We start from the raw sequence: 16,429 nt of genomic DNA, 5'->3' as shown, positions 1-16,429 counted from the left end.
TTTCTCAGAATTTGAAAGGAAGATAAATTTTAAAATAGATCAATAAAATTGAGAACTCGCTCCAGTCCCAGGCTAACTCCAGTGATGTAGGGAGTGGGTAATGTGGGAAGCTAGGTCAATTCTACTGCCAGCCCAAGAGCTGACAATACTCTGCATGAGTTCAAGAAGTCCGGGGCAGATTACGTGCAGAGTGATAAATGTGGAACCACAGCCATTGACCATCGACATCAAAAATAACACCTCAGTGCTGACAATGTAACTTTTTCCCTTGCTCTCCAACTCAGAACCAAACAAGTTGCAGACAAGACTCAGAAACTGTTTTATTAAATTGAACACAAAATGCCTGTTATAATAACGTCAAGCCTTTATCAGAAATCAGTACATAAGTGAGGGTACACAGCCAAAATGAGCCATCAACATAAGCAGGGTAAATTTTAAATAACTTTCGAATTTCTATATTCAATATGCTGAAGAAAATAAAACCAAAAGAGCAATTTCAATTTCACAATTCACAGTTGATTGGTTTTAATCCCACACTTTCGTCATTTCTAGAGCCCCGGAACACAGATTTCCAAAGCGGTGACTGGCACTTAGCCCCAACAGCATACACAGATGTTAAACCCCTGTATGACATTTAGAGAAAATTTTAGGAAACAACCCCAATTTCATACAGTTTTGTTTTTTAGCTATATCCTTTACCAGAGACACTGTTCTAGTGAAATAGTAAAAGCGGTTTTAAAAGTTTGCCATGCCATTAAACGAAGGGTTCTAAAGTCACCCTTGGTTTTTCATGATTTTATTCTCTAATTTAAAACAATAACTGCATTAAAATGCAACCTTAACAGTGAAGGCAAAATCAGTTTGCTTCTGGATCTAGAGCATACATCCAAGAGAGGCAACTTTATTGTCCTAGCAAATACAGGGAATGCGTTAGAGCAGGATCTGACATCTCTAGTAAGGCATTTCAAAGCAGACACATCATACCCAGACCAAATGATCATGGTGAGCCAAGGATAGCACAAGGTGAACACCAACGAACACAGAATCAATATGACATTCTTACAAAATGACACACTGATTTACAAAACCACAGAAAGGTAGTCAAGTACCAAAAGAAGGCAAAACAACGACCAGCCACTCTAAAAGAGTTTTGTTCCCAGAAATGCCAGATTTGCAGAATAGAAATAAACTTTATATGTGCTTTGCCCTAGGATAATATCATTCATCCTGACACATGGGGTTACTTTTACTTAAAAAAATATATCATGTAGAGAATATATATGTAATCAGTGATAGAGAACCTTTGTTTTCACTAGTGAGGGGGTCACTTAAGCACTTACATAGAAAGAGAACTGAGTGAATCATGAAGGTCATTTAAATACAAAAAGAAATCTGATGAAACCTGCGTTATTAGTATTCAACAGCGAAGTGAAATTTTTACAATTGCTTGGCTTAATGAGGAACATGACCATGAAAAAAATCCTTAAGTTCAAAGAATCAAAAAATGCCTAAAAATGAAAGTCTAATTAGTAAAAATACATATTTTCATTTCAAGGGCTCCAAAGGAAGTGTTCAGTTATTTCGGAAGCCAGGAATATGAACAAACAAGCACAAGAATATGAATCAGGAATATTGAAGTTTCAATTCTGACTTATGCATTGAATCTTCACGACCTGGAGCAAGTCGCTTCAATTCTTCCAATTTTCTCCACAAAAAATTGACATAAAAATAAAGGCATATGTCAAAATGATTTTTCTAAACAGTACTAGAATAAAGCTAAAGATGGTTACTAAGGCTCACAATTTCAACAACTCATTGTAAAGTACAATCATTTTTAATCCTGCTAATTATGGCTAGAGGACGCATGGACAATTACAATTCACATGGAATTCAAAGGCTTTGGATAAATGAATGGTTTCAACTTCCTAAACTACTTAATCTGTTCTTCTAGAGTTGTTTAAAACAGCTAACCATCTATGGGCTTGACTCTTTGCTCCTCTCTACTTTCTGGCAGAACAGGTGACAGTCGTGAAAGATGTGATAACATGGAGAAAAGCAGCAGTAGGTTGAAATGAGGTATAAGCTTATTTAATAAACCCCAATCAGTAATTTACAGTTTCTTAAAGAAGCTGCATAGTTCAGCAAAAATACATCACAAGAAAAGGGGTAAAGAAAGAATTCTTACCATGAAACTTGAAAATGTATTACAACTAAGCAATTAAAATGACCAACACCAGAAAACTTCAGTTTGAAAAGCTGTCTTCCCTCCCTCTAAGCACATACAAAAAAAAGAAACTGGAAGGCTAAAGTCCACAGGAGAAAAAACTGTACGTTAATTGGCTCAGGTTATCAACTTCATACACTGCTTTTTAAGATAATGCTTAAACAAATATTAAACTCCAGTTAACGACACCTATGCTGAAATGTTTTAAGGGAAATGTATTGTCTGAAATTGACATCAAAATGTATATTAAAAATAAAAACTCCATGGATTGATGGATGAATAGAGAAATGGACAGATACATGGTAATACAAGCATAGTAAAATGTTGATGGTAGAATCTAGTGGTAGATATATTGTGAAATTTTTTCAACTCTGATGGGTGTTTGAAATTTTTCACACTAAAAAGCGTTGAGGAAAATGTTAATATTTCTATAATAAAACTAATTTAGCAGGGTGTTTTAAAGACTCAAAGTACTCAGACAACTTAGAATTTTAAATTAATTGAGGATGGAAAAATTTTGCTTTAAAAGACCTCAAACCTGATGTGAAGATGCCTTTTTTTAACATAGAGATGAACTAACACAATAAGTATTGTGCAAGGCAGTCTCTTCACACACTTCATTTGCAAATACATAATTCTCTCCTCTCTACAGAATAGACAAGTTTGGAAAAGACCACGGGAATAAAGTTTTTCCAAACAGCAGTATCAAGCTCTTCCCAACCCACCACACTACTCGTCAATACATATAAATGTAACACAGATCAAGGTGAAAAATAATCTGTGACTGTTGCCAGCCCGGGACAATGGGACTCATCTTCAGGGTGTATAATTCCTAATCAATAATGACACAGTTTTACTCAATATCAAATTGAGACAGCATTAAGAAAAAAAAAGACGTGGAACACAGAATTCACACAAACTTTCGCTATTCCAAGCTCCTGTTTTATGCATTGCAATTAATGGCAATAATTCTATCAGCTCTTCTCTCTGTGAAATGCTAAAACTTGCTAAAGGCACTCATATTCTGGGCTTAACGGAGACAGGGTCCCATAGGACCATAAGCCAGTATTTTTTTTTGGTAGCTACCCAGAAAGGGAGTTTACAAATGATTCTCCCATTCATAATGGGAAGAAAAAGTCCAACAGCTATCAGTAGAAATGTCATATGAGCAGCTATTTACACAGCTATGTGTCCATTCAGATAGACTGATAGTAACAGCTCACAATGTTAGGGGTCCACTGCCAAAAAAAAAAACCAAAGCAACAACAAAACACTCAATATTATGTATGCAACTCCTAAACTGGCTGGTAAAAAAAAAAAAAAAATAGTGGTTAAGGTAGACTATTTTTTAAACATCTATTCAAAAGCCTGCATTAAATTTTTGCCTATACTGACAAAACATTTCTCTACTTCTAAAGCAGCTGTACTGTCCTTAGTATACGACTCACCAAGTGCTTTAGAGGGTACTTTCAGTCTAAGTTCTGACGTTAAGGAAACAAGAGAGATTAGGTTCCAAATCCACCAGCCCCAGGCCTCTCTGTAGAGGACACTGTGCCGAACAGTTACGTCTCCCCTGACACAAGCGAGACTCGTTTTACATAGGTCACTGGACAGTCCTCAAGCTGTCATTGCTCATACTCCCAGCCAACTCAGGAGTGAAAGAATCATAAATTCCACCGCTAATCCTTCAAATCTATCTACAGAGGAAGATTTAACCAAATATATATGTTTTTATGTATATACAGTCATGAGTCACTTAACAACAGGGATATGTTCTGAGAAATGCATTGCTAGGTGATTTCGTCATTGTGAGAACATCATAGGGTGTACGTACACAAACCTATATATAGAGCCTACTACACACCTAGGCTATATGGTACTAATCTTATGGGACCACCATCATATATGCAGTCTATTGTTGACCAAAATATCATTATGTGGATCATGACTGTATATATGTTTACATATAAACATGAAATATATATATATTTCTCCTTTAATCCTTGTTCGAAGTGTAGATAGATAGCTATGAGCAAGTATACTAGGTTTGCAGAACAGCTCTGTAAAATAAAACGGAAGATTTCATGCTTCCCTTTAGCTGTTTAAGTCAGAGGGACATAAGGTTGATCTCAGATAGCCACAATCCTTCATTCAATCACAGGGTTTCAAAAATCTGAAATGGTTTTCTAAGTTTACCAACTAATTAGAAAAGCAGATAGTGAGGAAGAGTTGGAGAAGGAACTTTTTTGAAATGAATGGTATAAAAAAATATTCACCTTGCAGAATTCAGTGCAATAACAGACAAGCAGACAAACAACCGTAACAAACAACATGCACATATTTACAAGTTGCAGCACATGATATACAAAGATGAGACCAACAAAGTATTTTCTGGTCAGTGTCGAGTCAAAAGGATTACATGGCACACTCAGTTTTGTAGCTTAACCTTTCAAAAAAACACTTCGAAGGCATATACAATCCAATCTTTTAATTGGAACATGGAATTTTTCCTTTACAACTTCTTGCCCTCAATATCTTAGAATAGTCTCTAGTTGTTATCTTCTAACATTGATTTTGAATGATGACTTACACGAAGATATTCACAGAGCAAAGAGACTTGGATGCTCTGAGTTCTTCTTGCCAATGATCACTGAAATCTACTTTATTTAACTGAAGGTTTTCCGTTGTTTAGGCCTCTGTCCGTCCTTATATACAGCATATAAAAAGATACTAACATGATTCCTGGGGAGCACAGGGTGCAGATCCTAAAGCACACTACAGAGCAGGACTGGACTTCACAAAATGAAACCAACGGAGATCACGTATCACTGACTGCAGAAGTAACAACAGCCTTCTTTAATAGGGAAAAAACACTATCTATCAGGAATGCATCAATATGAGAAATTGTACCATGCAGAGATGAATTTACTTAGGCATTTCCTTTCTGATAACCTCTGTCACCCTTTGTTTCACCTATGAAACACAGGAGAATACTGCAAGGTAACAACCCCAAAACACAACCCGCTGTCATAGGTATCTGTGATTCTTTGGGAGGAATGTGTATGTAACCACTGTAAATGATCGGAACATTTCATGGAACATATCAACTTGCTAGAGTTTGGAAATTAAGGAGTAAACCGAGTATTGTAGGCAATATGGTATCTAAAGTGTCATATGAAACAAACACATAGCTCTTTTTTAGTGCAAAGAAATATAGCAAGTAAGAAGTAACACTATAAATCTAACTTTTTTCTTTAAAAGAAGATGCGTCTATGCATTCCTAACATCCATTAAGGGCACTAGGAGACTGGAAACCTGAATACACAAGGCCAGGAAAAATATCAAGGCCTTAAGTCCACTGCTTTTTGTATAAATATAATGAAATTAAGTGGGGAGAGTGAGAGAAACCCTTCATTTAATTTTATTTGCAAAGGAAAAACTGAAAGTGAATGAATGCCACTTTTACAAAATGTAAATTCTTATCCACAATCTTTTACTATTATCTGAAATAAGGATTCAATGGAATCTTCTCTATGGTATCACATAAAACTATATATACATAGTTTTATATATACGTGTATGTGTATATGTATATACATACATATATACACATACATATCCGTGTGTATGTATATATATACACACACAGAAAGAGAGGGAAAAAAATGATGAGATTTTTAAATAATCATAGAACCAAGTGGCCAGCACTGTAATATTAAAATCTACCAAAAAATAACACTTAGCAGCAAAATGAATAACCTACTGACCCATAAAATAAGCTCTCAATTGCCCTAAACTAGTCAATTGAACTTTATAGATTGCTGCAAAAAAGGTTTTTAGATTAAGAGTCACAGGTCTCGATAGAATCTCAACAGAACACTACTTCATGCTTCTGTTTCTGGAAGAAAAAAAATTACTAAACAATTCTACTTTTCAAAAAACCACCACTTCAACAGAAGAGTGACTTCATTTTGTACTAGAGGTTAATCACAAAACTGAATTTTAAATATAGGTCTAGATTGTTCAAAAATTGTTTAGAAATAGTAAAGGAAAAGAATGATGATTATAATTTTCCTTCTCTCCATCTCTTTGCCTGTAGAATTCCCAAGGAAAAACAGGAGTTTTATTTTTAATTAGTAATATAAGCAATCAAATGTGAATTGACCCTAGTACAAAGATACTGCTCAATATAAACTTACTAGTGAATGTGGCCTTTCAAAAGGAGTATGGATGAGCACTGGTCTTATCCAAGTAAATATAGTAAGTAGATAAAATACAGTTACTGAAAGTTCGTAAACATGTTCCATTAGTTAATCTAGACATACACCAGAGCTTCTTATTTTAAAAACAGAAAACAAAAATAATACTGTGTAATTATCAGATACCAAAATAATCAATAACGTATTTCTATTATCTTCAAGGAAGCTGAATTATAAAGAACGAAATCAAAGTTCACATATTTTTCTACTAGAAATGATGATACTGAAATTTGGTTAACTTTTTTTAATTCCTCTCTATCTATGAAACGTAAGGCAGTGGTATTTTTCAGGACAGCCAACAAACTAGCAAGACAGAGAAGAATCTAAGTAAAATGTAAGGATCAGTTTATCTAAAAAGTCTGCCAAAACAAATACCAAGAGATCTGAACTTATGATCGAGGCCATCATATAAATACATGTTATTATCAATGAAGTAACTCTAAACTGAAAAATCAAATACATCTTTACATTTCCGAAAACCTGTTGAAAAATATTTTTTAAAAAAATATCATATCTATCTTAAACTTATTGGATATTCAAATGCAGGGCTTGGAAACCCCACAACATAGCTGGGGCATGAAAATGAGCTTATTAGACAAGCTAATTCAATTGGGGGGGAAAAGAAAAGAGGAGGGAAGAAGGTCGAATTTAAATGTGGGGAATCCACAACTGGAAATGAACTTTCGCTGTTTGGAAGTCCACAAGCACATCGGAAGTGTTTGAATCCACGAAAACCTGCACTTCAATAACGGGAGGACATGATAAAGGGAAAAAGCGTGCTGGGAAAGACCGTAATGCAGTTTATAGCACTATATCCTAATGACAAGGCATTGAGTTAAGGTGGTGGTTCCTAAGAAGCCTTGGGAAACGGAAATCTCTGCCTACCTGTTTTTATGGTGATCTGAAGTGAGAACGCAATAAAATTCTTTACTTAACAGTACATAAAACTAAAGTTGCAAAAGAAGATGAAATTTTTAAATAGTTAAAGCTCTAAGTAGTCAGGCTACTAGTCGACCAGATCGTGGTCAAGATAAAAAAGTTATTTCTCATGGGGTAGGTAGGTCACATGCTTTTAGTAGCTCAACACAACTGACCTGAAAAAGCATCATGACCTAAGAAGCACGTTCTTTTCCCTCCCCAGTTTTGACATCTCATGGTACCACTGCAGGTTACATGTATTAACATTAAGCGGAGGAAGGTGCTCATATCAAAAGGACCACAAGCAGGGCAGGCTGACAGAAGGCAAACAACAGGCAGGCCAAGCTGCTCTACCTGCAGACCATCACTATACATATCCCAGATTCTCCATCTCACTCCTGTACCGCTGTTCCGACACCTTGCTTTTATGTTGCTTGCTCTCCAAATGCTGCCGGAATTCCATCTCTTCGCCAGCCCCAACATTACACATTGAGCAGTAAAACTGGCCACTTGGAGTAACACACATGGCCAGGTCACGTGGAATTCTCTGCCGAGAGCGGGGATTGAAGTAAGGACCTGCTAAGGCAAGCGATAAAAGTAATACACTCACTTCAAAATATTCACTAAGTGAATAACGATGGTCTGATCAATTATCACTGCAATTTGTAATTCTAAGTTCAAATTGTAAAATTCACAGATTCCTAGCTTTAAATGAACGTGAAGTTAATGGATTTTTTTAAATTACAATTTTATACAGGTTCAATCTAAAAAGCTAAAATGATTCCTCTAACTATTGTCAGAAAGGTTATTGTAAAGCCAAAACAAAACTCTAAATGACAATGTCTCTAAAAAGTGAATACAATTTAAAAAGTAATTTAATTTCCAAGCATTATATGAAAAGTTTTATAATCATGCTAACTCTTTAATCTAAAAATTCTAAGACTTGTCCTAAGAAAATATTGAGAATTTTTGCATAAAGATTTATCAACAAGGACATTTATTTCATCAGTGTTTATAAAAGGTTTTATAGGTGGATGTGGGGAAAGGAGAGATCCAAAAATATGATTTGAAAAATTACAGTAATAATGGAAAACTATGCAGTCACTAAAAATAATGAAAACTCTTTAATTACATGAGAATGTGAATAAAATATGCTATTAAATGAAACAATAATATCACAAAATAGGATCACATTTCTATTTTAAAGAAGTAATATAGAGATTTAAATGACATATACAAAAATATTGGTGAAATTATTGATAATTTTATGTTCTTTTTATATAACTGCCTTCTTAAGTTGGACCATTAACTTACTAATTGTCTGCTTTTCTCTCCTACTATAATAAATATTTAAGGCTTTTCCCAAAATATTACATTCACTGCATCCTACAAATTTTGATATATTTTTATCACTGTTTGGTTCTAAGAATTTTTAATTTCCAGTATGATTTTTTCTTTGACCCATGAGTTATTTAAAAGTGTTTTAAAATTTCCAAACAAATAGAAATTTTGTGGGGTTTTTTATATTTTTGTTATTGACATTTCATTAAATTGTACTCTGGTCAGAGAACATAGTCTAAACTGCCTTCTGTCCTAAAGTTTATTTTATCGAATATTAATACAGCTATCTCAGCTTCCTTCATTTCATCTAATCCTATAATCTTTGTCTTTTAACTGGGACTTTAGTAAATTTACATTTACTGTAATTACTGATATATGTTTAGACTTTTATTAATCATATTACACTGTGCTTTCTATACGTCCCTTTTTTCTATGCTTCTCTTGCCTTTCCAAGTAACTTTTTTTGTTTTTTGCTTGTTTTACTGTTCACATGAATGACCTGTGCTGGTATGTGTATGCACTGGAGGCTGGGGCAGGGGGAGGATGAGGGACTACTCAGTCCTACTCTCCCTACTGAAGATAATCAGAAAATGCAGAAAACATTCCTATAAACTAGTAGTTCTGAACTGAAGGTGTAGATCAGAATCCCTGAGGGAAGCATTTTCAAAACACACACGTCTGTGTCTCACTCTAAATTTACTGATTAAAAATCTCTAAGTCATGGTCTAGGCATGTATATTTTATAAAAACTCCCCAAGTAATTCTTATTCACTACCCTGGTTAAAGACCACTGCTATAATCTTTTTTATTTTCTCCAGTAAACGGGAATTTAACGTGGTGCAACTTTAAACCAAATAACCCATTTTTATAATGCATTTTACATTTCTCAGCTGGCAAATATCAGAAGAAACATAAAGGGACTATGATAAGAGAACTTAAAACACAGACTATGGTTTAAAATCAACATAAATAATATACTAAATGGGAAATAAATAAATATGACCAGAAATAAAAACCAGATTGAAAAGCCACTAGACAAATGCAACAAAACAATACCTAACTCCAAATTCGCAGGGCTATCTATTACCATTAAAGGAAATAAAAATAAAGAAGACCATTTGCAGAATGTAGCCAAGATATATGGAAGTCCACAGAGTACCTGAATTATTCTGTACTGCATACATATTTCTCCTATTAGGCATCATCTTATATTCATTCCCTTCTTTCCGGGTCCGCCTTTGACCAGCCTCTGAGGATTCTCTGGAGAAAAGAAATTTTATATATATATGTACATTTTGTGTGTGTGTGTGTGTGAGGAAGATCAGCCCTGAGCTAACATCCATGCTAATCCTCCTCTTTTTGCTGAGGAAGACTGCCTCTGAGCTAACATCTATTGCCAATCCTCCTCCTTTTTTTTTTTCCCCAAAGCCTAAGTAGATAGTTGTATGTCACAGTTGCACATCCTTCTAGTTGCTGTATGTGGGACGTGGCCTCAGCATGGCCAGAGAAGCGGTGCGTCGGTGCGCGCCCGGGATCCGAACCCGGGCCGCCAGCAGCGGAGCGCACGCACTTAACCACTAAGCCACGGGGCTGGCCCAGAGAAAAGAAATTTTAAAAGTGAGACTTCTCAACAAGGATCCCTTTCAACTCTTTTTCTCTAAAGACAGCCAGTCTCACACAACACTTTGGCCTCAGAGAAAACGGCAATACCTACGAGAACGAGTTACTCTGAGCTTCTGCCAGCCGCAGCCTCTTGGCATGATTCTTCCCTTGATAGTGAGCCTGAGCCACAGCCGGGGAACTGAAGGAGGCATCACAGAGCTTACAGTAATCGTTCTCTGTGGCCAGGATCACTCTGCCTCCCGGCTTGAAGGAGCCCATCTGACATCAAAGACACAAGAAACAAGGTTAAAAAAACGTGGAGTTTATTCCCTCCTTCTCCTCAAAGTTCCTTCTAAGAGTCGAAAAATAACTCAAGGTTATAGCACAACCACAAGCACTCAGCTTTATAAGGAGAGGAACTAATTCATTCCAGAAAAAGAAAAGAAAATGAAAGAAAGAAAGGGAGGGAGGGAGGGAGGAAGGAAGAAAAGAAGGAAGGACAGCAAGCAGGCAGGCTAGGAGACACTTAATCATGGTTCTGCATGACCATCACCTACGTATCATACCGATGAATGGCTCACTGCTATCTCCATTGAAGAAATTTTTAAAAAAGAAGTTTAAAAACCCACCATGGAAGATTTAGGGCAGTAAACGTAAGGCCTAACATCACATTACCAGAAAGGTTAAAGTCTGCCCAGAATCCACCAACAAGCATTTACTGAACGCCTACTGTTTACCGGGCTTGCTACCTAATACAGAGGGATATAGACATATATTAAAAAACGAGCCCCTGCCCTCAGAGAGTCTACAAATTAGCTACAGATATAATAGAATTAGAGAAAAATCACCAGCAGATCCAGACCATCGTACTCACGTTAGGAAACAACAAATTAAGAGAAACCTAACACAGTGCCTGGAAGATAGTATACACTCAATAAATATTGTTGGGTTAACAAAAAATGACAAACTAGATTTTGGCTAGAGGATAATATTACACACAAGAAAGAGTCTAGCAAGCATATCATATCAGGACCAGCTAAAGGAAATAACACTGTTTCACCTGGAAGAGAAGATTTTCTGGGGACAAGACAGCTGTCTTCAAGAACCACAAAGTGCTATGCTATGAAAGAAGGCTAAGGCAGTTTGCCCAGAAGGACAGAGCCAGCTGAAAACAGTCCCGACAGGGAGCAGCCCTCCAGCTCTAGAGCAGCCTTCAGGAATTAATTCTGTGACAACCACTCCACCTGAAACTCTCTGAGTATTTTCCTGCCCTCTGATTGACTGTTTTAACACATCTCATTTACCCTACAAATCCATGAGGATAGAGGAACAGCTGGTATTGCTATCCAAACTTGAAGTACTAGAAAACTGACAGTCAGAAAAATAAAATTATACCGTGCTGGTTAGGAGTAGAGGTCTAACATAGAAAGAAATTCTTGTTCCACCACTTTACAAATCGTGTAACACCGTGGACAAGTTACTTAGCTTACCTGAGCTTCTAATGAACTTCCAGGTGCGACTGATGCTGTTGGCCCATGGACTACACTGAGTAATAAAGCCAATACCTCTAAGTCGTTGTGAGCTTTAAATGGAATCAGGGCCCAGGACTAGAATGAGGAAGACGGGCACGTGGCCATGGGCACAAGATTTAAGGGAGCATCAAAAAACTCAGCAATCAAGATAAGTAATATTTTAATGGAATATTTTTACAAATCCAACCTAATGCAAAAAAAATCAATGAAAACAAAATATCAAAATTTTAAATAAAGACAGGAGCAGTAACAGTGCCATGCCAAGCCACACTACAGCCTGAGGCAGACGGAAAATCAGCAATACCTGTCTGTAAGCTTTTGATGTTTTGCTCACCATTGATTTTTTCACATTAATTTTGAATTTTTTAAATATCACATTAAAATATTTATCTTGATGACTGAGTTTTTGACTCCTTCTTAAATTTTATGCCTAAGTCAAGGGCATCCCTCACCTCACCCCAGTTCCAGCCCCGAATGAAGTAACGCATGAAAAGTGCTTAGCAGAGTGCCTGGCATAGTTAAGTACTCAATTAAAGTTATTATTTATGACCATTGTATTGTTCTAGGGACAGACAATACTTTAAAGACAGGGTAAGGAGTAGAATCCATATTTCAGAGGCTATTAAAGTGCAGGACTATCTTGCCTAAAACACCTGCTCTATCTTCTAGAGTGAAAGGAACTTGGCTTTCAAGTGTGTGTCATATACCAAAGTCCAGAGAGAGCTTACGCAGGCTCTCTGCCTGCAAGAGGTAGGAAAAGGGCAACCTCAAGAAACTGATCTTGCTGGACGGCAAAATACAAAGTAAATGGGATTAACTGCAATAAAGATATAAATGTTTAAACATCTCTCTTTTCGTTCAGGGCTTAGCCTAGACACTCAGGGTCATTTAACCTAGAATTTTGAGAAATGCATCAAGATTCATGAAACAATTCTCTTTCATTATTTGATGCATCACAACCGAAGCCAGTGAGAAATCTCAAGGTTCATGGATCTTGGCATGCATTAAATCCAGAACAATAGTTCAAGGAGTTAAAAGCACCAAGTAAAATCTTTCAGGAGTATTTATATACCCTGATGGGCCCATGGACCACCACTTCACCCATGACCACCTGCGCATAGGACAGCTTCCACCCATGTACGCGTGTCTCACCTGCGGAGGGACTGGAGCAGCGGGGGCGGCCACAGCTGCCACGGCACTGCTCACCCGGGCAGGGGGGGGACAGCTGTTCGCTGCATAGTAATTTCGGAGTTTCTTACCATGATTTTTACCCTAGAAGTAAAATGAAATGAGTAATCACCTTGAGGAAAATTTGCCAAATTGAGTTAATCAATGTATTCACTAAAAAAAAATAGAAAAGAAAAAAACCAGAATCAATACTAACTACATTTTATTCTTTCAGATAAATGTAACACTGGGATAAACAGACCACTAGCAAGATTCAATTACTAGACCTTCAAGTAAAAAAGTCTACTCTTTGGTTCTAACAGCATGATTAAATTTATCTGGGAAAGATAAAGGAACAAAGCTGAAAGAAATTAATTTCCTATATATTTCTGGAAAAGCATCGCATTTTCCAGTGATCTGTGTCCTCCTTCAACTTGTCACTCAGATGCCACTGCCTAAATATGAATTTCATGAGACTCTGATCTAATCTACTTTATACATCAGTAATGAAATGGATAATCCAATTATTTTTACAAAAATAGCACTTACAGAGTATCTTTTTACTTACAAAGGACTCTCATGTGCATTAGATCATTTGCTGCGCACAAAAATCCTGTAAGAGGAATTTGTTAATATTATCCACATACGACAGCTGAGGAACTGCAATCCAGACAGTGTGGGGACATGCCCCCTGACACTTCCAGCAGGGCAAGGAGTGAAGCAGACCCGAGGCAGGCCTTCCAAATCCAAAGCGAGGCGCTTTTTCACTATAGCACGATGGCTTCAGGATGCACCGTGCACCTCTATGAAATTGGATTCACCTCTCTCATTGTATTTTAAGTTATTATTCATGTGATTATATTCCTTGAACTGATACAAACTGGTGGGTCAGTGGTCTAAATGCATTCTAAACGAGGGCAAAATAGTATACGATTCCTTAAACTGCATTGTAAAACTCAAACCAGTAGACAAACATTTATTCACCATCTACCATATGGTAAGCCCCGGAAAGAAACAGGACTGGTACACGCTAGAAGACAGATAGGTGAGCAGTTAATTAAAGTAATGAGCTAAGTTCCCCTTTCTGGCTACTGGAATGCCCAAGGTGCTCTTACCATGGTCACAGGGACCTGCAGGAAGTCAAATCCAGTGCTCACGCCTGTGCCTTCATCGTATTCCAACTCTAAGCAGCGTGACACAATCAACACTCCCTTCTACTGTCTTCTACGACTCCCTCTTATCTCCCCACCTCTCATTCTCTAAACACCGCAGCGTCTGAAGCTCTACTCTTGGCCTTCTCTCCCCATCTACACTCAAACTCCAGGTTAGTTTACTCAGTCTCACAGTTTTAAAATATAATCAATAAGTTGGTGACTCCCCAAGTTACCTATCTCCATCCCTGTTATGGACTGAATGTTTGTGTCCCGCCAAAACTCACATGTTGACACCTAATCCCAATGTGATGGTATTTGAGGTGGGGCCTTTGGGAGGTAATTAAATCATGAGGGTGAAGCCTAATTAGTGTTCTCTTAAAAAGAGGCCAGAGAGCTCCCTCACCCTCTTTCTGCCATGTGAAGATATAAGGAGAAGCTGGCTGTCTGCAATCTGGAAAAGGGGCCTCACCAGAACCCAACCAGGCTGGCACCCTGATCTCCGACTTCCAGCCTCCAGAACTGTGAGAAACAAATGTTTGTTGTTTAAGCCACCCAGTCTACGGGAATTTGTTATAGCAACCCAAACAGACTAAGACAATCCCCGACCTTCAGAGCCATATATCCAACTGCCTTCTTGCCATCCACACTTTAAGAGGCATATCCAACTTAAAATATCTAAAACAACTTATGATTCCTCCACCACAGAACTTTCTCCTCACTGCCACCACCACCACTAGGTAGCGACAGGTCAGTATATGGTACCACCATCCACCCAGTTACTCAAGAAAAGTCGAGGGGTCCTTTTCTTGATTTCATTCCTCCTTAAAACCAACACATCCAATCCATCAGCAAGTCTCATCAGCCTACCTCCAAAATATATCCAAAGTCACTCCTCTTCTTTCCATGGACACTACAAATACCACAGTCATCCAAGCTATCAACGTTTTCCACATGCACTAGGTAACAACTCCTAACTGGTCTTTGTTCTCACTCTTGTCCCCCTATAACTCTCCTCATCTCAGTCAGAGTGATAATTCTAGACATAAATCAGATCAGGTCACTCTCTCACTTAAAATCTTCCAATGGCTTCCCATTACACTTAAAATAAAATTGACAGATCTTACCTAGAAGGCCCTACCTGATCTGGCCCTGTCTACTTCTTGAATTTTATTACGTACAGCACTCCTTCCTCTGCTCGTCATGCTCCTGCCTCACTGGCCTTCTTTCTGTTCTGTAAACATGCCAAACTCAGTCTAGCTCCAGGCCCTTTGTACTTGCTGTTCCTTTTGCCTGGAATGTTCTTTCAGATCTCTGCATGGCTGGCTCCTTCTTATCTTTCAGGTCTCAACTCAAACAACTTCTCACTCAATCTGAAGTGTCACACTCATCCCCCACCTCCTACTCCTCCCACGCACTCTCCAGCACACTGCCATACTGTCTGCTTTTATTTTTTCATAGTAACACTTATCACTATCTAAAATAATACTGTTTGTTTACCTGTTTTTTCTACCTGTTTTTTCTCTTTCCTACCCCCTGGAATGTAGACTCCTTGGAAAAAAAGACCTTGTCTATTTGGTTTACTGTTTTATCACCAATTTCTACAACAGTTTTTAGCATATAGCTGGCAATCAATAAATATTTGTTGGCTAAATGAATCAAGTATTACAATGGAAATAAGAAACAAAGTGCCAGGAGAGCATAGAGAAGCAATTTCTCATTTCTGCCTGAATGTGTCAGGGAAGACTTTCCTAAAAGGGGGACATTTGAGTCATCTTTTAAAATAAGCAAAAGTTTACCAGGCATGTAAGGAGTGAGGGGAAAGAAAACTGTGAAGAGAGGAAATAGTGTGAACAAAGGTCCTGCCTGCTGGAGAGATGGTCTTCAGGATCCTCTAAAGAGGGAGGAGTTGATATACATAATCCTTAATTGTTTTGTCCATGACACAGAACTTGGACTTTGGAGGCAGTAAGGGGCCTCTGAAGGACTTTAAGAAAAGCAGTGGCATGATCAGATTGCATTTGATAAAGATCATCCTGGGATCAACATGGAGGATAAATTAGAGTAGATCAGAGCTAGAAGCTGGGACTATAGAGAAGAGAGCCAGACAAAGCTCTAGGACACTATCATACAGTATAATAGAAAATGAGGATTCAAAAATGAGACTGAGAAGGCCTGGCCTGTGAAATAAGATGAAAACCAGACAAGTGTAGCATCATGGAAGCCTAGAACAAT

The 16,429-nt window shown here is 37.5% G+C and overlaps 1 protein-coding gene across 5 annotated transcripts in view; it reads right to left on the bottom strand.

Annotated features, from left to right (window-relative positions):
• Positions 1-300: 300 nt before the first annotated feature.
• Positions 301-16,429, bottom strand: part of ZMAT3 (zinc finger matrin-type 3) — a 31,102-nt gene continuing 14,973 nt past the window's right edge. For 4 of the 5 annotated variants that reach the window (XM_058556312.1, XM_058556311.1, XM_058556314.1 and 1 more), the window contains exons 3-6: positions 13,029-13,148; positions 10,457-10,623; positions 9,902-10,002; positions 301-7,980 (exon numbers count right to left, since the gene is read on the bottom strand). In XM_058556312.1, coding sequence (XP_058412295.1) covers positions 7,769-7,980; positions 9,902-10,002; positions 10,457-10,623; positions 13,029-13,148 — 600 coding nt within the window. In that variant the 3' untranslated portion in view covers positions 301-7,768. The remainder of the gene's footprint in view (positions 7,981-9,901; positions 10,003-10,456; positions 10,624-13,028; positions 13,149-16,429) is intronic. The other variant, XM_058556315.1, reaches the window with a different exon arrangement.

The sequence above is a fragment of the Diceros bicornis genome, chromosome 15 (assembly GCF_020826845.1).
Source record: "Diceros bicornis minor isolate mBicDic1 chromosome 15, mDicBic1.mat.cur, whole genome shotgun sequence".
Classification (NCBI taxonomy): Eukaryota; Metazoa; Chordata; class Mammalia; order Perissodactyla; family Rhinocerotidae; genus Diceros; species Diceros bicornis.
The sequence above is the reverse complement of the archived record's forward strand: the minus strand, read 5'-3'. Positions and strand labels throughout refer to the sequence as shown.